General features: G+C 42.5%; 2 protein-coding genes across 3 annotated transcripts in view; one reads left to right on the top strand and one right to left on the bottom strand.

Moving 5' to 3' along the window:
* Nucleotides 1–22326, top strand: part of UBAC2 (UBA domain containing 2) — a 153173-nt gene that overhangs the window by 70088 nt on the left and 60759 nt on the right. The window lies entirely within an intron of this gene.
* The window catches only part of GPR183 (G protein-coupled receptor 183), a 42590-nt gene continuing 28254 nt past the window's right edge, over nucleotides 7991–22326 (bottom strand). For both annotated transcript variants that reach the window (XM_069970709.1, XM_069970708.1), the window contains exon 2: nucleotides 7991–9426. In XM_069970709.1, the coding sequence (XP_069826810.1) occupies nucleotides 8327–9409 (1083 nt within the window). In that variant the 5' untranslated portion in view covers nucleotides 9410–9426 and the 3' untranslated portion in view covers nucleotides 7991–8326. The remainder of the gene's footprint in view (nucleotides 9427–22326) is intronic.

Genomic DNA, 22326 nt, shown 5'->3' on the forward strand with positions numbered 1-22326 from the left:
TGCTTAAAGGGGTAGTGCGGCGTTTAACATTTATTCACTAAATAACACATATTACAAAGTTATGCAACTTTGTTATTATAATAATAATAATGCTTTTATTTGTATAGCGCACACAGATTCCGCAGCACTTTACATAGTTATGCCAATTATTGCTCTCTTTCCCCATTAGGGCTCACAATCTAAATTCACAATCTAAAATCTGTATGTTTTGGGTGTGGGAGGAAACCGGAGTACCCGGAGGAAACCCACGCAAACACGGAGAGAAAATACAAACTCTTTGCAGATGTTGCCCTTGGTGGGATTTGAACCCAGGACCCCAGCGCTGCAAGGCTATAGTGCTAACCACTGAGTTATGTGTGTTATTTAAGTGAATGGCCCCCTTCCCCATGTCCCCTTCACCCCAGGAGTGTAGTGCATTACACTTACTCCATTGCTGTCGACCCCCGCCACCATCTTGGGTCCACAACGTCATCTTCGGGAGGCCGGTCAAACCGCTCCAGTCGTCCCTCATGCCGGCCACCCTCCACGTCATCAGCTGCTCAGCCGCGATTGGCCGGCCTTCCGAAGATGACGTCGACGACCCAAGATGGCGGCAGGGTCGGTGAATATAATGCACCACACTTCCGGGGTGGGGGGAACACAGGGAAAGGGGGCCATTCACTTAAATAACACACATTATAAAGTTGTAAAACTTTGTAATGTGTGTTATTTAGTGAATAATTGTTATTCGCCGCACTACCCCTTTAACCCCTTAGCGACCCATGACGTATCTGATACGTCATGGCGCCGCTCGGGGTGTTCAGAGCGGGGTCCCGCCGGGACCGCGCTCTGAACGGCGCTGATCCCGGCTGACATGTGCAGCCGGGCAGTGCCTCTATTAGCCGGCGCGGGTCCCGTTGCCGCGCTGGCTAATTAAGCCTCTAAGTGCAGCTGTCAAACCCGACAGCTGCACTTAGAGGCACTGCGCCGCACGTCCCTGGTGTCTAGTGGGACGGATCTCCCCCCCGCGATGCGATCGCGGGGGGGAGATCCGTTCTTCTGCCCGTGCCGGGCCTCAGCGTCGGAATGACGCTGATCCCGGCTCGGCAATAGATTGCTATGGCCTGCAGCAGACCATAGTAATCTATGACCGATCTAATCGATCTTTGCTGTGTATATACACAGCATTGATCTCTATGAGAGATCAGTGCTGTCTATATACAAGTCCCCCAGGGGGGCTTCTAGTTACAGTAAAAAAAAAAGTAAAAAAGTGTTTTTATTAATAAAAAATCCCCTCCCCTAATAAAAGTCCAAATCACCCCCCTTTTCCCATTTTATAAATATAAATAAATAAATAAATAAACATATTTAGTATCGCCGCGCGCGTAATCGCCCGAACTATTAATCACATTACTGATCTCGCACGGTAAACGGCGTCAGCGCAGAAAATTCCAAAGTGCAAAATTGCGCATTTTTGGTCGCATCAAATCCAGAAAAAATGTAATAAAAAACGATCAAAAAGTCGTATATGCACAATCAAGGTACCGATAGAAAGAACACATCATGGCGCAAAAACTGACACCTCACACAGCCCCATAGACCAAAGGATAAAAGCGCTATAAGCCTGGGAATGGAGCGATTTTAAGGAACGTATATTTGTTAACAATGGTTTGAATTTTTTACAGGCCATCCGATACAATATAAGTTATACATGTTATATATCATAGTAATCGTAACGACTTGAGGAACATGCATAACAAGTCAGTTTTACCATAGGACGGATGGCGTAAATGCAAAACTCCCCGAAATCAAAACAAATTCGTTTTTTTTTCAATTTGACAGCGCAAATGATTTTTTTCCGGTTTCGCAGCATATGTTATGGAAAAATAATGCCTGTCATTGCAAAGTACAATTGGTTTTGCAAAAAATAAGCGCTCATATACGTCTCTAGGTGAAAAAATGCAAAGCGCTATGGACTTTTAAACTTAAAATGGAATAAGCAAAAGCGCAAAAACGAAAATAGGCTTTGACCTTAAGGGGTTAATATATTAGTATAGCTTTTTTTTCTGAGCCAACAAACTATTCCTTATACAGTATAGTCAGAGAACAGAGTCGGGTAAAGTACACTGCATGGTGTAATTGTAATTCATTTTTTGCACACACTGGGGCAGTGCTGGAAAACCTTATTTGTAACTTGCACATTACAAAATAGATTGTAACCAGAAATGTTGTACTAATGTTTATTACGGTTTGTAGGGAACTGAATGTGAATGATAGTACAGCAGAGAAAGTTTATGATCCGTACAAAGGCTTTTGTGTGTGGTGGTGAAGATAAATATACTGTATGTATAATCAGTTTTTATTGCCATCCATCATACCTATCATGCAGTACAGATAAAATTGGGTCCAAATAGTAAACATTGGTACAAATGGAAAACCAAAACAGGAAGAACATCATAATACCTACATAAAATGCATAAATGATTAAGTACATCTGGGCTCAAAATTGGTGGTAGGAGGAAACAGAGACCTTCTTCAAATCAATAGTGAATTATAATAGGTTTGTTTCAGGCTTGGTGCCCTGAGCTCCTCGGGGGCCCATGGCCACCCAAAAAAACTTATATTTTCAGTGGTGTAATGTCTCCTGGCTACAGTTCTTTGCAAAAATTTGCCACTTTCTTACCCTAATTTTGCACAGGCTTCATGACATCTATCCTGTACTATGAACACTCCACTAGTGCTGCCATAGTTACAGTGGGAAGAGAGGGCCCAGGCTTGGTAGACAGCCCGGGGCCTATGGTAAAGTTAATTTGCCATGCTTCATCGGTAAATCAGAGCATCAGCAAAAGATAAGATGAGAATAGGCTGGATTTTTAAGCAAATGCGTCATTGGTCCAGGTCTATGGGATATTCCAAACTTAGTTACCCATTTATCCCATACTGGTAAAGGAGCTATCCAGTGCTACAAAAACATGGCCTCTTGACTCTTGTCTCCAGTTCAGGTGCAGTTTGCAATTAAACTCCATTCATTTCAATGGAACTGAGCAGCAAAACCCTGCCCAAGCTGGAGACAAGAGAGGGGCTGTCTCTGGGAGAAGGTGGCCATGTTTTTGTAGCAATGGATAACCCCTTTAAGGTATGAGAGACTAGGTAGGGCCAGAGATTGGCAATCCTATATAGCCAACCAAGGTACCAGAGAGAGGTCAACAGGGGACAAACCCATTGCCAGTGACACCATTCTCTTTTGTGTCACGCTTTGCATCCAGTTGAGGATTTGCCCCAAAGACAGTGACTTCCTGGTAGAGCTGGAAGTAAGGCAAGCCCAGTCCACCAGCTTTCCTATGATAAGCACAGATGGTTTGATATGGGGTTTTCCTGTTCCCCAAATAAATTTGGAGATCGCTTTTTGTTGGAGGATAAGCAGGAAGAACAATGTGGCATGAGGCAACCACCAGTGTTACAGTTATAATCTTAAAGAAGAACACCGGTGAAAATTCTTATTAAAGTACTGTACAGCCCCCAAAAGTTATACAAATCACCAATATACACTTATTACGGGAAATGCTTATAAAGTGCTTTTTTTCCCTGCACTTACTACTACATCAAGGCTTCACTTCCTGGATAAAATCGTGATGTCACGACCCGACTCCCAGAGCTGTGCGGGCTGTGGCTGCTGGAGAGGATGATGGCAGAGGGACACTGAGGGACACAGGGCACTGGAGGGACACTGAGCATCCCTCTACCATCATCCTCTCCAGCAGCCACAGCCCGCACAGCTCTGGGAGTCGGGTCGTGACATCCCCATTTTATCCAGGAGGTGAAGCCTTGATGCAGTAGTAAGTGCATGGAAAAAAAATTAAAAGCATTTCCCGTATATTTGTGATTTGTATAACTATGGTGATTTGTATAACTTTTGGGGGGCAATACAATGCTTTAATAAAAATTCTCACTGGACTTCTCCTTTAAAGCTTATCCTGAGCAATATATATTATCATTGTTTTTATTTCTTTTTGTCTGGCAGTAACATATCATGATTGAACATCTGGGTTGATGTTTCTCTTCCTCCTGGCTACAGAGCAGTTCTGGTCCCACTGGTTGCTCACATGACTGTGATTGTGACTGTCTGACTCTGACAGCTACTGCAGATTAAATGTCCACTTCCTTTCTCCATCTCTTCTCATCGAGATCATAGAGATGCATACAGATAGTGACTGCTGATTCACACAGCAATATCAGTGAGTCAGATAGTCACAAAACGGAGAAGGAACAGCATCCTAGCTGGGAAATGACACCATCTGGGAAGAGGAGCATGGGTCTGAATGTTTGATCTGGACGGCATGTCAAATGTTTGTGCAAATAAGTATTTTAATCACGATGTCCACATTTTGTTTCATGACTTTAGAGATGCTGAAATTTAAAAAAAAATCTCTTTAAATTAAAGCATCTGTCAGATTTAAATGCTTAGAGGGGTTATCCAGGATAAGAGAAAGCACAGCTACTTTCTTGCAAAAACAGCACCATTGCTGTCTGAAGGTTGTGTGTGGTATAACGATTAAGGTTAATGCGCTTCAATGGAACTGAGCTGCAAAACCACACCCAAACTGGAGACAAGAATGGTGCGGTTTCTGGAAGAAAGTGACCATTAGAGATGCGCAAATAATGAGTAATAGTGAAGCGGAGACACAGTCGGTTAAATGGCAGCAGACTGATGAGCAGATATCAGAGGTAATGAAGCAATTTGCTATTACTGTAAATTCGCTTATCTCTAGTGACCATGTTTTTAAAAGGCCTGGCTAACCCCTTGTAACAGCCTTGGGGTGCCAAGTCCACAAGTTTAATAATCCTATTCTTGCTATCTAGCACTCTGTTACCATGTACTGTGCTGTAAAACACAGAACAGTATTCTGCCCAGGTAACAGGAAGGGCCCTGTTCTGCGGTTTGCAGATGAACCAATCTCGCATTGCTGTCTTACTGGAAGATTGTGAAACAATGCCTTTGTAGTCATGATTTAATGTCAGATAAATTGTGTTTCTTTTTGTGTGTGAGATTATAAAAGCTAAATAAAATGTGAGAATTTGCTTAGTTTACCAGTTGTTTCAAAAGACTTTAAAAAACCTGCATGGGTTTGTTACATTAACCCTTCAGAGTGGTGATTTTGGTTGCACTCACATATTCACTGTTTTTGAGCCTCTGTGAGTCCCCTCTATGTTGCACCTATTGTGGGGTGAGTTTCACAGCTGAACCTGCACACTGATAAAAGATGCTGAATTTACGAGCGTAGTCCGTGTGGCGTATTCAGCTCGAAGTTCTGCCTGTCCTATTTCTTCAATCACATTTCTCTTGCGCCCCTTTTCTCTGCTCACAGAATGAACATCCTTTTTGTTGTTTACTTCACTCAGTAATTATTTTTTGGTTTAATAAATACAGTTATATATTAAAAGTATACTTTTTTGTTATTTAAATGATAAATGATGGTGTTTTTTTTCTCAAAGTGACACACCATCCGAGTTATACTAATTTTTTAGCCGAATGTTGACAAACCAAGCTTAAAAGGTTGTCCATCACTGCTGTAGGGTTCCTTGAAAGCTTGTAGGACGGCTGATTTGTCAGCATAATTCAGATATTTCATGATGACTTGTCTCGGTTTGCTGGTGGATTTCCTAAGAGGATAGTAGGGGCCCACCCTGTGTGCTTTCTGCTAGGCTACTGGCCTTTCAAACCCAAAGCATACGGCAGTTCTGTTTAATGTATACGGAGTAGGTGCAATTTCCTGATGCTGGTAGGCTTTCCATCCTCACATTGCTCCTACAGGAGTGATTGTCTAAGTTCTCGAATTTCTAAAACTATAATTCTCATCATGCCTAGAAAGCTTTATCTGTCCAGATATGATGGGAATTATAGTTTTGCTGGAAGGATGCAGACACCTGCTGTAGCTGTACATCCCAGCATTCGATTAGCTTTCTGTACAGCCTGGCTGCATTTGTGGCACATTTTGAGGCTGTCAGGAATCACTACTCCTAAATTCTTTGCTGATACAGACCTACCGATAAGATACCCCTGGTGCATTATTTTACATTTGTACACATTTAACAACAGTTTGCATTGCTTTGACACATCAATTAAAGCTAAATAATTTTTCATATTACTGACACCTCTAAGAACATACTCGGTAGCACAGTTTTGTTTCATCTGTAAACAAAGCTTGCTGACCAAACCTCCTCCTATTTTACTTACATCCATATTAAAAAGAGCAATCTGATGTTAGTTGGGAGAAAGATCCGAAACCACATAGAAAATATTACTTTACTGAAAGTGTAGTAGATGCTTGGAACAAACTTCCTGCACTTCTCTATCAGCTATTTGGGCCTGTTCACAAATGGGCTCAACTTGAAATTCTGCGATAATTACTCTTTATGGGGAACTGTAACAAAGGCTTTGGTGAAGTCCAGATAGGCGATTTCAACGCCACCACCCTCATCCAACACTTTTCTGATAAAGTAAAAAAAATTGATAAGATTAGTCTGACATGATCTGCTCGTAGTTGATCTTTAGGTGATCAATTCTCTTTTTATTTTCCATTATTTTTACCATTACAGATGTGAGGCTAAGTTGCCTGTTATTACAACGTTTTGACATACATGCATATTATATAAATGTATGTACAAAATTTACAGTTCTACATAACACATTTTTAACAGATGTTTTTTAAAGTGTCACTGTCGTTTTGGAAACCTTTTGACATGTCATAGAGACATGTCAAAAGTTTTGATTGGTCTAGGTCTAAGTGTTCAGACCGTATCGATCTGGAGAACGAGTGGGGAAAAGATGGGCTGCAGAATAGCCCTCTCCCAGCTCTGTGTAAGAAAGAGAGTCAGGCTCTATAGACTTACATTATAAGCTTTACTCTTTTTTCTTAGACAGAGGGGGAGTTGGCCATGTTAGGCTAGGTTCACACTGCGTTTTCAGCATCCGTTTAACAGATCCGTTATTTGCAAAAAAACGGATTGTAAAAAACAGATGCATTTGTGTGCATCCGTTTTTGATCCGTTTTTCTATTGACTTCCATTATAAAAAAAAGGATCAAAACGGATGCGTTTTTTTTACGCACAATAAAGTACTGTTGACACTACTCTTTTGACCGTTAAAAAAATCGGATCCGTTAAACGGATGCTGAAAACGCAGTGTGAACCTAACCAAACAGCGTGTCCCCTCCCGCTCCTTCTCCCAATTGGTACAGGTCTGAATACTCTGATCCGGATTGATCATAACTCATGTCTCTATGACGTGTCAAAAGTGTTCTCAGATGATAGGTACACTTTAACTGTGTTTTATCATGTTAAATATTTACAAAATCTAGTTGGGTATTTTGTCAGTGTCAAGTGAAAGTTTAAAAAATGTTTTTATTACTAACAGTCAACATATATGTACAATGTTTTGTTGAGTTCAAAGCAGACCTGTCCGCAGCTGAACAGGGGTGAAAATAGGGCCTCTCATTAGAATTGCAGGCATACCATTTTTATTCCTTTATTCCTCTATTCCGTGCTAGTGCCAAAATGTTGGGGAATGCCCCCTCGGTTTAGCTGCTTTAATATGAAAAACCACAAAATGTTAAAGACAGACTGTGATGCAGTGCTTTTATATGGCTGCACAAATGGCACTACTTTTTAGCACTTTAAACTAATGCCATTTGGCCGTGTAAAAGTTTTCAGATCTGAACTTCACAGTTGAACTCCCTGGTTGAGCAGTTGCTCAGTACTAAAAGCCCCAGAATGCATTGCTCCCCTTTAGCTGTTTATCACAGCCCTCCCACCCTTTCTACTTTTCTCCCCCAGCACCCTTGCTAGTTCCCCTCCCAAAGGTGTTGCAAAACAACTAATTTCACTGCAGACTATTGCACCTCCTCTATTATTCAGCACAGGGCAGCATGATGTAATCACGCCTCACCCTCTCTAAATGTCCTTTTAAAGGTGTGTATATATATATATATATATATATATATATATATAGTGGGGTTCAGAGGGGAATTTCATGTCTATGATGAGAAAATGTTGCTGGGGAGGTGTGGACTATATGCATTTTGTAGTTCTTCTATTTTCTGTTGCTTGTAAGGGGTAAACCATGCTTATTTAACTACTGAAATACCACACACAACATGAGGACAGATGTTTTTGGAGTAAAAGTAGCTATGCTTTTCTAATTCTTGTTGACCCTTTACGACTGTTAACAATTTTAGCCTTCTTTATATATCCTTTTTTTCAGGATAAGAGTGTAGAATAATACAAAAATATATACTGCCATTTCCTGTTTGTCAAGAAGCGCCATGAAATTCACTTTGTAGTCCCAGGTTTATTTTTTATTCACTGATAGCTTTGTCTTGTGATTTAATGGTATACTTTGTACTGTTTGGCTTTCTGTGAGATCTCGTGAAATTTCTTCACCTGCTGGCCTTGTGGCACTGGAAGACGTAATGCTAGCTTGTCGTCTTAATATTTTAAGAATCTGATTCTTGTATCCTTTGCATGCACAGAAGTATATGAGGGGATCTAGGCAACAGTTTAGGTTCATGAGACAAACAGTGATATGAAGGACAACTTGAAATAATTTCTGCTTTTCGCAGTCTGGCTCATGAATGAGTTTTTGGATCATATGCTGGGTAATGGCTATGTGATATGGTGAAAAGCAAATGAAGAACACCACAATCACTAAAATGATTGTATTAGTAGCTTTTTTGTTTGTCCCAGTTTTTTCAGACAAGGGATTCTTCTTTGTTGTCTGGCAGAGTTTAATACTTATTTGAGAATAGCAGTATAGTATTATTACCAGAGGAATGTAATAGCCAATAAAACATGCTCCAAGAAGCACAAATGGCAACTGTTTTTTAAATTTTTCATTCTTTTCAAAGTTTGGGTATTCCATACATGTTGTTTTCCCATTTGGCTCCGAATAAGACATATCTTGTAGAAGAAGTGGGAATGTCTGGAAGAAGACGAGCAACCAGACAAAAATGCATATGATTTTGGCAAACTTCACCCTCCTTATTTTGTTGTAGCGATGCGGGTGCACCACAGCAAAGAAGCGGTCAATGCTCAAACAAGTCATGAAGTTTACTCCAGCATAAGTATTAATGTATAGGAAAAGAGCAGTTATTCGACAGAGCGCTTCCCCTAATGTCCAGTCAAAACCCTTAGCATAGTACACAATCCTGGATGGTGAGACAATGGCAAAACAGATGTCTGAAATCACCAGGTTTCTTGAATAGAGCGTGGTCGAGTTAAGCTTCCGCCTGTTTTTGTGGATGACAAACATAGCCAGGATGTTTCCAAGCAATCCAAACAAGAAAATCATGCTATAAAATATTGGCAGCAGAATTCTTGCTGTGTTCTGGTGGTAATAGAGGTCACATGTGTCATTGTGGGTGTTGTTGTCCATCTTGATTCTGGACAACTCTGGAAAACAAATAGATTATTATTACTTTTTATTATCAATGTAAAATAAATGGTTTTATAAACGGCAATTTATATAAATATAATAAATAATGGGTATTGATATTTTGGGTAAAAACAAGGTTTGAGTTTCAACTGACAAATTTTACTAAAATGTCACATACAGTATGCAGGAAAAGAGAGAATACTATAAACAGTGTTCTAATAAATTAACAACAAAATACAAGCATGTGCAATGGGAAATGCATACAGGCTGTTGCAGGACATATAATGCAGTATAGAACCAATGATTTATACTGCATTCTCTATGTGGATGTATCCATGGTTACCTCATACTTTGGCAGCAGGGGCGACTGCATGTCGATTAACAGGGTCCGGGCACAGGAGCCAGGGAGGTAAGTGTGCTTTATTATTTTCAAGCAACCCGTTCCCGAGCATATGCCTAATAAGGCCCCTGCCCAGAGTTCCCCTTTAAGACACACATAATTTTCAAAAGCAAAACACAGCCTTGTGTAAGAATAAGGCTAAAAAAGGTCTAATACACTGAGCAAGAACATAGCCTCAACTTGAGTCTTGCATCAGGTGGAGGAAGCGTACACTATTTCTCCCCCAAGTGGAGTGTTTACAAGCCCCATATTGATATCTCTGATATTCAGTGCTGAGGGTAAGGCCCCTACTACTCAGGATGATGCGGAGAGCAAGCAAGCGCCGACCTGTCAGAAAAGCGTTGCTTGCTGCTGGTTCCCCCGCCCGCTGCCGGCGCTATTGCATGCACCGACACCAAGCAAGGGAGAGCGGGGGGGGGGGGGGGTGGGGGTTTGGGCTAGGGGGCTTTGCCCTGGCAATCGTCTGATCATCTGGGCAGCCCATAGGAGACAGCAGTCTGCTGGACTGTGGAAAAGGTGGGAGGAGCCTACCTCGAGGCAAGCTTTTTATGTGAGTTACATTCAGGAGTGTATGTCAGACCAGGCATTTGTAAGATGCTTCGAAGGTATTCCTGCTATTAAATGTGAATGTGCAGATTTTCGATATACAGAATTAACATCTCTAAAAACGTAGTAGAAAATGTTTATGAAAGCTGTATAAAAGATAGACTATATTGCACATGGCAGTCAATCATATTGCAGCTTTATTACCCTCAGTGTTCTTCAATAATGAAATCTTCTGTCACTGGTTGCTGCTGGAAACAAAGACAGTCTCTCTCTTTTAGGGCTTGACCCCGCACTGTAAGCGAGGGACAGTCTGCTAGATCAGCACTTGCTTACCAAGCTTATGCATGGCTCGATAATTCTGTGGCAGGACTGCATGGACAGTGTTAATGATTTCTTTAGTGTAAAATAATAAAGAGATGTACTTACCTGTCCAGGCTCCTCCAATGATCAGCTGATGATTGTTTTTTTCAGAGAACCGTTCGCTTTTTTACACAGAATGATATCTGTGCAAATTTGTCTGATTGGGAAGATTAGCGCTCCATGTAATAGGGCTTTTAGAAACTTTTTTAAAATCTACCTCTATCAGTACCTCAATTACGCCCATGAGTAAAGAGATAATGGTTTATGAGTCTGGCTCTCTATCCCTCATTGGGGGTACCGAACCTTTATGCACTTGTTACGTTTATATAAATCAAAACCTTCAGGAGAACTCATGTCAGAGGCTCTGCAGGGCTTTCCTGGTAGAGTAACTTTTCAGAAGAGCAGAGAGGGATCATCCATTAGAATGGTTTTCATGTGTAGATTTTCTTTTTACACACTTAAAGGGGTTAACCAGCGCTACAAAAACATGGCCACTTTCCCCCCTACTGTTGTCTCCAGCTTGGGTGAGGTTTTGAAACTGAGTTCCATTGAAGTAAATGGAGCTTAATTGCAAACCACACCTGAACTGGAGACAACAGTAGGGGGAAAAGTGGCCATGTTTTTGTAGTGCTGGATAACCCCTTTAAAGGGAACCTGTCACCCCCTGTGCCGGGGTGACAGGCTCCCGGCCCCCGTTAGAGCCCCCTATACTCACCTAATCCCGCCGGGTCCTGCTTCTGCATCCGATCGGGTGACGTAGATCTCAGCTGCTGCAGCCCGGCGCGCGTGCTGAGAGATGAGTCCAACACCCATAGAGAATGACAGGAGAGTCAGCCGGGCTGCAGCGGCTGAGATCTCCGTGACCCGACCACCTCCAGAAGCGGGACCCGGCGGGATTAGGTGAGTATAGGGGGCTCTAACGGGGGGTCGGGAGCCTGTCACCCCAGCACGGGGGGTGACAGGTTCCCTTTAAAGCCAATATGTGAGCCCTTTCAACAAATATGCTATCTTATTAATAAAATGCTCATGCACTATTAACAGTATTTATTCAGGGTTCAGTAACATTTCAAATGATAGCTCCATAGAGGAAATGAAATATTCTGAATATTTCACTATTTCACAAACACTTTCTATGGTTTTCAACACTCATTGGATTACAGTAAAATTAAACCTTGCATCCTATAACCCAGGGCCGGGACAAAGGGTAGGCCAGGGTAGGTGATGGCCTAGGTCGCCATCTAGTGGTAAGTTACAGGGGGCGCAATTTCAATTTCTTAAAAAAAAAAAAAAAAAAAATCATTGACATGCAAGGACCTGCTGGACCTACCAGGACCTACAGAGGCTCCACCCCCTCCTCAACATGTGACCTCTTCTCTGTCTGACTGCTGGAGGCTGTTCCGACTGCTGGGGCTGCTGTCTGGTGAGTTCACTGACTGACTCTCATCATTTTTTAGGTGTAGGAAGGCTGGGAGAGCTGGGAATGCTGGGAGAGGGAGGTCACCTACGTCACAGGGCTGCCCCATATCCCTGCACTGCTCCTCTATACACAGCACTTCCCATATTGCTCCCCAACCTGTGGGTCACCAGCTGCTCCAAAACTACAACAGTCACAGCATGATAGGCGTTGTAGTCCTGCCACAGCTCGGGAGCCACAGGCTGGTGAACACTTATATTCTGTTTATTGTGTACAGGCTAATCCCCCTGACACCAGTGATTTACATTCAGGGGGTACAGTATACATGGTCCTGTTAGTCAGGGGGTACAGTATACATGGCCCTGTTACATTCAGGGGGTACAGTATACATGTCCTGTTACAGTTAGGGGTACAGTATACATGGTCCTGTTACAGTCAGGGGTACAGTATACATGGTCCTGTTACAGTCAGGGGGTACAGTATACATGGTCCTGTTACATTCAGGGGGTACAGTATACATGATCCTGTTACATTCAGGGGGTACAGTATACATGGTCCTGTTACAGTCAGGGGGTACAGTATACACGGTCCTGTTACATTCAGGGGGTACAGTATACATGGTCCTGATACAGTCAGGGGGTACAGTATACATGGTCCTGTTACAGTCAGGGGGTACAGTATACACTGTCCTGTTACAGTCAGGGGGTACAGTATACATGGTCCTGTTATTTTTTGGGGTACAGTATACTAGGTCCTGTTACAGTCAGGGGGTACAGTATACATGGTCCTGTTACAGTCAGGGGGTACATAGTAACATAGTAACATACATAGTAACATAGTAAATAAGGTTGAAAGAAGACAAGAGTCCATCATGTTCAACCTAGGGAAACCCTACTGTGTTGATCCAGGGAAGGCAAAAACCCCCACTAGGGAGACGACAACCACCCCACCACAGGGAGAAAACTCCCCCCCCCCCCCCCCCCCCCCCGAATCCAATGGCAACCAGAACACTCCCTGGATCAACTCATCACTGGAAATCTAATGCCCATAACTTGTAATATTATATTGTTCAAGAAAAGCATCCAGGCCTCCCTTGAACTTATTTAATGAATCGGCCATGACAACATCATGTGGCAGAAAGTTCCACAGTCTTACCGTTCGTACAGTAAAGAACCAGCGTCGATGCTGATGATAAAATCTTCTTTCCTCTAGACGTAGAGGATGCCCCCTTGTCATGGTTACAGACCTAGGAGTAAAAAGACCACTACAAAGATCTCTGTACTGTCCATTCATACATTTGTACATTGTGATCAGATCGTCCCTAAGACGTCTTTTTTTCTAGCGTAAATAACCCCAAGCTTGATAACTTGTCCTGGTACTGTAACCCACCCATTCCCTTAATGACCTTTGTTGCCCTCCTCTGCACCCACTGTAGTTGAGCTGTGTCCTTCTTATATACCGGTGCCCAAAACTGTACACAGAATTCAATATGGGGTCTGACTAGTGATTTATAAAGAGGCAAAACTATGTTCTCATCTTTAGCATCTGTACCACTTTTGATGCATCCCATTATTTTATTAGCCTTGGCAGCTACTGCCTGGCACTGATCACTAAAGTTGAGTTTACTGTCCACCAATACCCCCAGGTCCTTTTCCGAAGTAGTTTTACCCAGTGTTTTATTATTTAGCACATAACTGTATTTATTATTTCTATGGCCCAAGTGCATAACCTTACATTTATCCACATTAAACTTCATTTGCCATTTCACTGCCCAAGCCTCTAGCTTCTCCAAATCCCTCTGTAATATGATATTATCATCCTCTGTGGTGATTACTTTACCCAGTTTAGTATCATCTGCAAAAATGGAGATTCTGCTCTGTAGCCCCTCATAAAGATCATTAATAAAAATATTAAAAAGAAGTGGACCCAACACTGACCCCTGGTGTACCCCACTAGTAACTAAAACCCAATCTGAATATGTTCCATCAATGACCACCCTCTGTTTTCTATCACACAACCAGTTACTTACCCATTTGCATACGTTTTCCCAGAGTCCCAGCATCCTTATTTTGTAGACCAACCTTTCATGCGGCACAGTATCAAATGCCTTAGAAAAGTCCAGATACACAACATCCACAGCCTCCCCCAGGTCCAGTCTGTAACTTACCTCTTCATAGAAGCCGATCAGATTAGTCTGACAGGATCGATCCCTCATAAATCCATGCTGATGCTGCGTCACAAGATTGTTTTCATTAAAGTGTCACTGTCGTGAATTTTTTTTTTGCAGAAATCAATAGTCCAGGCGATTTTAAGAAACTTTGTAATTGGGTTTATTATCCGAAAAATGCATTTTTATCATGAAAAAGCAGTTTGAAGCTCTCCCCCCTGTCTTCATTGTTCTCCTATGGAGAGAGCTAAAGAAAAGACCAAAACAGGACAACAAAGAGTTAATCTACAAATCCCTCACGGGATATCTCTACTGACCATCACCAGTGACCTGTCTGAGCTCGGATTACAGCTGTCACCCAGCTCCGTGCCTGTAATCCTCTGTTATCTGCTTTCTGCTGCCGGCTAACTCCCTCCTTCCTCCTCCCCCCTCCCCTCTCTATAGGAATAGACAGGGTACGTCTCCTGCAACAAGTCACAATTTTCTGATTTTTCAGAGTGGATGAAAAAGAGGAAGGAGGGGGGGACCTGGGAAAAGGCTTTTTACATGCAGATAATGGCAGATTTGGCTAATAAACCCAATTACAAAGTTTCTTAAAATCGCCTGGACTATTGATTTCTGCAAAAAAAAAAAAAAATACGACAGTGACTCTTTAAGATACTCCAGTATAGCATCTCTTACAAACCCCTCAAATACTTTACCTACTATAGATGTTAGACTTACGGGCCTGTAGTTTCCAGGATCGCTCTTTGACCCCTTCTTGAGTATTGGTACCACATTAGCTATGCGCCAGTCCTGTGGAACAATCCCTGTCGTAATAGAATCTTTAAATATTAGGAATAACGGTCTGTCTAACACAGTATTTAATTCTTGCAGTACAGTATACATGGTCCTGTTACAGTCAGGAGGTACAGTATACATAGTGCTGTTACAGTCAGGAGGTACAGTATACATAGTGCTGTTACAGTCAGGGGGTACAGTATACATGGTCCTGTTACCGTCAGGGGGTACAGTATACATGGTCCTGTTACATTCAGGGGGTACAGTATACATGGTCATGTAACAGTCAGGAGGTACAGTATACATAGTGCTGTTACAGTCAGGGGGTACAGTATACATAGTGCTGTTAGTCAGGGGGTACAGTATACATGGTCCTGTTAGTCAGGGGGTACAGTATACATGGTCCTGTTACCGTCAGGGGGTACAGTATACATGGTCCTGTTATTTTTTGGGGTACAGTATACATGGTCCTGTTACAGTCAGGGGGTACAGTATACATGGTCCTGTTACAGTCAGGGGGTACAGTATACATGGTCCTGTTACAGTCAGGGGGTACAGTATACATGGTCCTGTTAGATTCGGGGGTACAGTATACATACTGGACTCTCCCATATAGTCAGCAGTGTGGTAATACTCTGCAGAGCCTGTGATGACCAAGTATCAGCCCCCACATACAGTATAGCCTCCTGGCTGTCCCCGCATAGAGTACAGTCTACACTGGGGGGGGGGGGGGGTGGTGGTGGGGGCACCAAAACTCCTTGTCCCAGCCCTGCTATAACCTGCAAAGTCTGAACATACAGAGCATATTCTTAGGACATACCTGTAAGGTTTTGTGGATTCTCACAAGTATAATAATGTATTTTATTTATTTTTATGTTTCATGTTCTATGCCAGTGATATTTATACTTCATGTTCTGGAATTTTATTTTAATGAGACTGAGAGTTTCTGCACATGAATCTTGTGAGTTTCGAGAGTTTAAGGAAGGAAACTAGTGGGGTGATGCCACTGTGACTCAGAGTAGTGTCACTATGGTACTGTTCAAATTAAGATGTTACCATATCCCTTCATATTTAACATTATTGTACTATGTACTATAAGTAACATTTATTAGATATTTATGACTGTATGAAAGTCTGCCTGGTGTACATTTTATAAAAAATTTTTATGCCATGATATGATCACTTGAGGTTACTGGTCCCAGCTGGAGAATGCTCTGCTTAGAGATTCTCAAAATTCTGCATTCTTGTAGGGACATGGTGTGAATTTAAACCAGGGTTTTAAACAGGGTGGGAATTTAAACATTGCAGAATATGAAATGTTATCATAACCTGGCAGCCGTGCAGTCTTCGGGCCTCAACCTTTAAGTAATCAGGTTTAAATGGAATCAGTCAGTTGCTGATAGTCGTTTGCATAACTTTTTATGGTCTATAAAATTGCATTTCTATTTGGAAGCTGAAGTGCCACAGAAGTGATGTTGAGCCACAGCATGTACTAGACCAAACTACTGAGGGCCAAAAGCCCAAAACACACTAGTCTGCTCTCTAACTAAAACCTAACTTTTACTGGCTAAAGAATAAAAGTAAATAATGCAAAGGTACTTTTAAAATCACTCAGCCACCATAGTCTGTTGAGGTACACATATGGCCCACGTGGGTCAAAAAAGTCTCATGTAGCTGCAGACTACTGACTATATATCTAATAAAGACTACTGGTGAACTGATTTATTAAAATAACAAACACACAGCCACAGAATGTGCACCTCGTCCCACCCACACCCTACCTGCTTTGACTGATTGATGTGCAAGGTTGAGTTCTTTTTTCAGACTTCGGAAGAAGGGAGGTTTCTCTATGCCCGATATTAGATTATATTTTATTACTTGGATGGGTGGAAGTTAATTCCTTTTTTTTTTGTCACATTGTTCATGCTAGTAAATATGAGGATTTGTTTGAATTGCTTGAAGCAGGTTACTGGGATAACAGAGTAGCTAAAAGTTCACTATGCCACTCATGTGATAAAGTATGGCTGTATACAAAACAAAGTTGTGATTTATTGGGTAGTTTGAGATGCGGAAATTTTGGTATAAAAAAAAGGGGCTAGGAAGGTGTCTCATTTATTTAAGAATGGTAGACTTAGAAGCTTCCAAGAAGCTAAGGAAAGCTTTGGGTTAGAAGATAAACATTTTTCCTTTTTTTATTTTTAATTAGTGCATGCTTGTAAGGCATCAGTATCAGTGAGTTTTTTTGAAAGCGACTCTGTACCCACAATCTGCCCCCCCCAAACCATTTGTACCTTCGGATAGTTGCTTTTATACCAAGATCTGTCCTGGGGTCCGTTCAGCAGGGATGCAGTTATTGTCATAAAAACAACTTTTAATCCGGCAGCGCTGTGTCTAACGACCGGGGCTTACATTTGTATATGCATTAGGCTGGCACACCTTCTCTGTCCTTCCTCCCCACCCTCCTCCTCATTCGGAATGATCCAGGAACATTTACTGCTGTTTAAGCATTGCACAGGTGTATTAACGATCCAGCCCATGTTCATTATGCACGCAGCTGGGGAATAGGAAGCAATCTGCCAGGAGCATTCCTAATGCTGAGGAGGGTGGGGAGGAAGGACAGAGAGGATGTGCCAGTCTAATGCATATACAAAACTAAGCCCTGACCGTTGGACACAGCGCTGCCAGATTAAAACTTGTTTTTATGACAATAACTGCATCCCCTGCCAAACGGACCCCAGGACAGAACTTGGAATAAAAGCAGCTATCTGAAGGTACAAGTGGTTTGGGGGGTCAGATTGTGGGTACGGAGTCGCTTGAAGTACGGAATTACCAGGTTATACAAGAAATGGGTAGGGCTAGGGGAGGTCTCTCTCTGGTATATAAACTTTGGGCTAATGATATGAAGCATGGAGTCTTAGACAGAAAGAAAGCTTTGTGGGAGCAAGTGGTGGGTAATATTGGGGAGGAAGCTTGGCAAAATATATGCTCATCCCTTTGTCAGTTCCAACAGTGCATTAGCTGTGTAAGAGCTGGGTGTCAAGGTTCTTGAGAAAAGAGTTGCTAAATTGTGGTTCTGGTAAGATGATGCACAGGCTACAGGCACGCTTACATAGCCCATTGCTCATCCATCAGCCTGTTAGCGTTAGGCCTATTAATGCCCCAATATTGAGGAGCAAGAGAATGCCGACCTGTCAGGTCCTCTTTCTCTGATTGATGTCTGTGCTATTACACAAACATACATCCAGCGGGGTGGGGTGGGGAGCCATAGGAGGGGCTGCCCGGCCAATCCTTAGATGGTGGCCTAAAGAAGATAGTGGCTGTGTGCTGCCACTGTTCCTATTACAAGGAGCAACGGCCAGTAGATTGTCACTATCGTTGTTTTAATAGAACATGTTTTAAGACAGTGATAAGCCAACATCGGGCATTTCAGCTGATCATTGCCTTTTAACATGACCTATTACACCAAAGGGTTATCAGCCAGTAATCGGGCAAGTATGGCCGACTATTGTTTGGTGTAATAGGACCTTTAGTCTTACTTTCCATTGAGTTATTTCTTTATGAAACTACATTTTCCACAGTGTCACAAAGCTGTGGCTGTGACACCGATACTGTCTGGACTGCTGTGCGGTTTTAATCTACCTCACAAATCCCTCTCTTGGGAAGACAAGCAGGATTTTAGTAGGGTTTTGTGAGTCCTGCCTGTCACTCACAGTATGTAGGTGTGTGTGTGGGTTTAGGGGTTGTCAGAGGGTTGTGTGAGAGAGATTGGAGGGTGGAGTAACAGTGTCCTGATACTGTGGCATTGTGAATGGGCAAACAAATGCAGTTTTATCCAGGGCTGTGTAATCGGTAAACTGCAGCTCCAACTCCTGAATTTAATCAGGACCGACTCCCAACTGAGACTCCAGCTCCTTCATAAATGGCCAGTCAGACACTAGGGAACTTATTTGTCTAACTAGTGTAAAGTAGAACTGGCTCAGCAGCACTGTGTAATGTCCTACATGATCCTGCGGCGACTTCTAAGGGAATAAGGCAAAAATATAAAGCAGATTCTCCTGTGTGCGCAGTGGATCCAGCTAGTCTCCAGTCTCCATGTACTCAACATAGGGTCTGCCATAGTGATATAGAGGAGTCAGGCATGGTGATATAGAGAGGTCACACAATGGACTATTCCGGCTTAAAACAAGCGGCCAAATAGAGACCAGATTACTGATGTGTGAGGAAACTAAATGAATGTGAGAAAGGGATTTTTCTGGTTGTTATAAATAAAGGGCTTAGATTGATAGAACATAAACTACATTCATGAGGAACATTTATAAAATCCATATGAAAACTCAATTATAAAATTTTAAAAGATTTTTTTGGAGTCGGTACATTTTTTCTGACTCCACAGCCCTGGTTTTTTTAAAGTTAGCCCAAAGGACAGCGAGAACAAAAGGATATGCTAGCGTTAGAGAGCTAACTTAGAGTGTCTGTAGTTTTATACAGTATGGCTGCATTTACATGTTGCGGATCTGCGACCACGGACAATTTTAGGGACCATTGATGTGAATGCAGCCATTCACACGATCCGTGCCACAAACAAATTGGACATGTCCTAGTGCATATGGCAGCAGGATACTCCCAACCCCCCCCCGGCTGTGCAGTGATGACAGGAGAGCACAATGTATATTCCTATATTTCTTACAGGAAGAATAATAGAACAGAGTAACAGCTTTACTCATAATGATTCTATGGAAAGATTCTATGGTTAGTAAACAAGTGACAGGTCCTGTTTTATAAAGAGTATGTCACATTGGGCTTTTGCCCTCTTGCCCACCTATAGACAAACCTGACTAGAAGTTAGCAAAACCTTTTCAGTGCTGTTGGCCCTATCTGGATGTGGTTGCAGAGATTACACTATGTTATGCCCATTTCTGAGAATGTACACGATAGAAGAAGGGACAATATCCATACATACTTCTTTTACTCTCTAAACTATACGAGAAAATAATAAATAGGAAGTGTTTTTTTCTTTCACAGCTTAGGTGGCTGAACTGGTTCTTGGTACAGGTGCATAGTCACTGCTGTCTGTGGTTTATCACCTTACAGCACATCCTTCATAAGGCTGTGAATTGTGTTTTTGCTGTGAATGTGTCAAGTTATTGTGGTATTATATTTTTGCCGTGGTAATTTGTTCACGCATTGTCATAACTCGCACCCAAAGATTCATCTGTTTTAACCGGATTTTTTTACCTTTTAAACCACAGGATTGTCTTTGGCAGTGGTAAATCTGTCAAGGGAATTTATAATTAGTTCCCCTAAAAAAGATATATAAAAGATTCTTTGTTAGGCTTTTTAGAGAACACTCTCTGAGGCAAATAGTAAATATGGGGTTAGCTGACTCCAAGAATGGGGATGCAGTCATTTTGGACCATCATGTGACAAAACCCCTAGAAACAGACTAGTCTTATTTTTGCTGTGTTCTTTTTACCTGTATAAAAATGATGTCTAATATAGATTTGCTTTCTGCGAATACTTTCTTTGAATCTGCAGCTATTCAATAGAAGTGCTTGTCTCTGCCACACAGATTATGCCTCATGTATCAAAACAGTTTAAAGGGGTAGTGCGGCGCTCAGAAACTATTCACAGAATAACACAAATTACAAAGTTATACAACTTTGTAATGTATGTTATGTCTGTGAATCGCCCCGTTCCCCGTATCCCCCCACCCGTGTACCCGGAAGTGTTGGTGCATTATACATTACCTAAACCGTGTCGAGGGCCCTCCGCCATCTTGTGCCAAACGTCATCTTCGGACGGACGGCCGAGTCGCTGCCGCCCATCCCCCCCTCCGCCGCGTCACAACTGTGCTCAGCCGTGATTGGCTGAGCACAGTTATGCTCAGCCAATCGCAGCTGATGACGTGGCCGCGTCATCAGCTGCTCAGCCGCGATTGGCTGAGCACAGTTATGCTCAGGCAATTGCGGCTAAGCATCGGATGACGTTGCAGAGGGCGGCCGGCATTCGGGACAGTCGGAGCTGTTTGCCGGCCGCCCGAAGAAGACGTCACTCGCTGAAGATCGGAGACGGGTGTCGGCACGTGACAGGTGAGTATAGCGCACCACACTTCCGGGTACATGGGTGGGGGTGGTGGGACACGGGGAAGGGGGCCATTCACAGACATAACATACATTACAAAGTTGTATAACTTTGTAATGTGTGTTAGTCTGTGAATAATTCTTTACCGCCGCACTACTCCTTTAAGAAAAATGTAGTCCTATTGCTCAAAATATGTATGGCTGATTTTACACTGCATGTCGCGGTGTCCATTAAAGATACATTGGATTACTCCCCAACAACCCCTCTGTTGTATATCAGTGAACCCGTCTCATCAGTAAAATGCATTGGGAGAGATGTGTGCTGCTACATGGTCTTCCCCCAGCTCTGTGCCTGTAAGACCTTGAAGGTCTTATAGACTTACATTATGCATCAGTCCAGGTCATGTGACACACAGCCTGAGGCAATGTGCAGTAACCACCTAATGTAAAGCACAAAATAGGAGTTTTCCCAGTAAGTCTCTTGCATGTATGGTACCTTAAGTTACAGGGTTTACACCTGCTCGTCTTGTAAAACAAAAAGGGCCACTTTACTCTTCTCACTACTTTCTTTTAAAGAGCGGAGAACCCACATACATGTTTTCCCAGAGTAGGGCTGATTCACGTTTATTAACAGTGCCCAAGTGCATTGCAGTGAACAGGACAATGGCCGTAGTGTATACACCCTGTATACATTGCGGCCGTTGTTCTCTGTGGCTGCACAAGATAATTAACAGGTCTATTTTTTACAGCTGTGGTTCGGGGCTAACAGTGTAAATTACAGCTCCAAGAAGTGCTTTACACTGTGGTCAATTGTAAATTGGATTGCATTCTAATTAAAGTCAAACGATGTTCATCTGGCCGATACTGCAGTATCGGCTGGGTGAACATGTAAGACAGCAGCCGTTGTTTGACACGGCCATATCAAACAACTGCGATGTTCTTACCCTGTGTGAACAAGGCCTAGAGCTGCATTTACAATTCATTGGAAACTGCCAGCCAGCTATTTATCAGACACATCTTAGTCATATATGGCATAAACACATGGTAAGGTCAGATGGGGGTGGGTATCACCTCCGGGAATCATCCCTATGTTGAGAATCCGATTCATTGGACCCTGTCTGGCCTGATGAGTTGGCTGCCACAGCCAGACATACAAGTACCTCTCAATAA

The sequence above is a fragment of the Dendropsophus ebraccatus genome, chromosome 5 (assembly GCF_027789765.1).
Source record: "Dendropsophus ebraccatus isolate aDenEbr1 chromosome 5, aDenEbr1.pat, whole genome shotgun sequence".
In the NCBI taxonomy this organism is placed as follows: domain Eukaryota; kingdom Metazoa; phylum Chordata; class Amphibia; order Anura; family Hylidae; genus Dendropsophus; species Dendropsophus ebraccatus.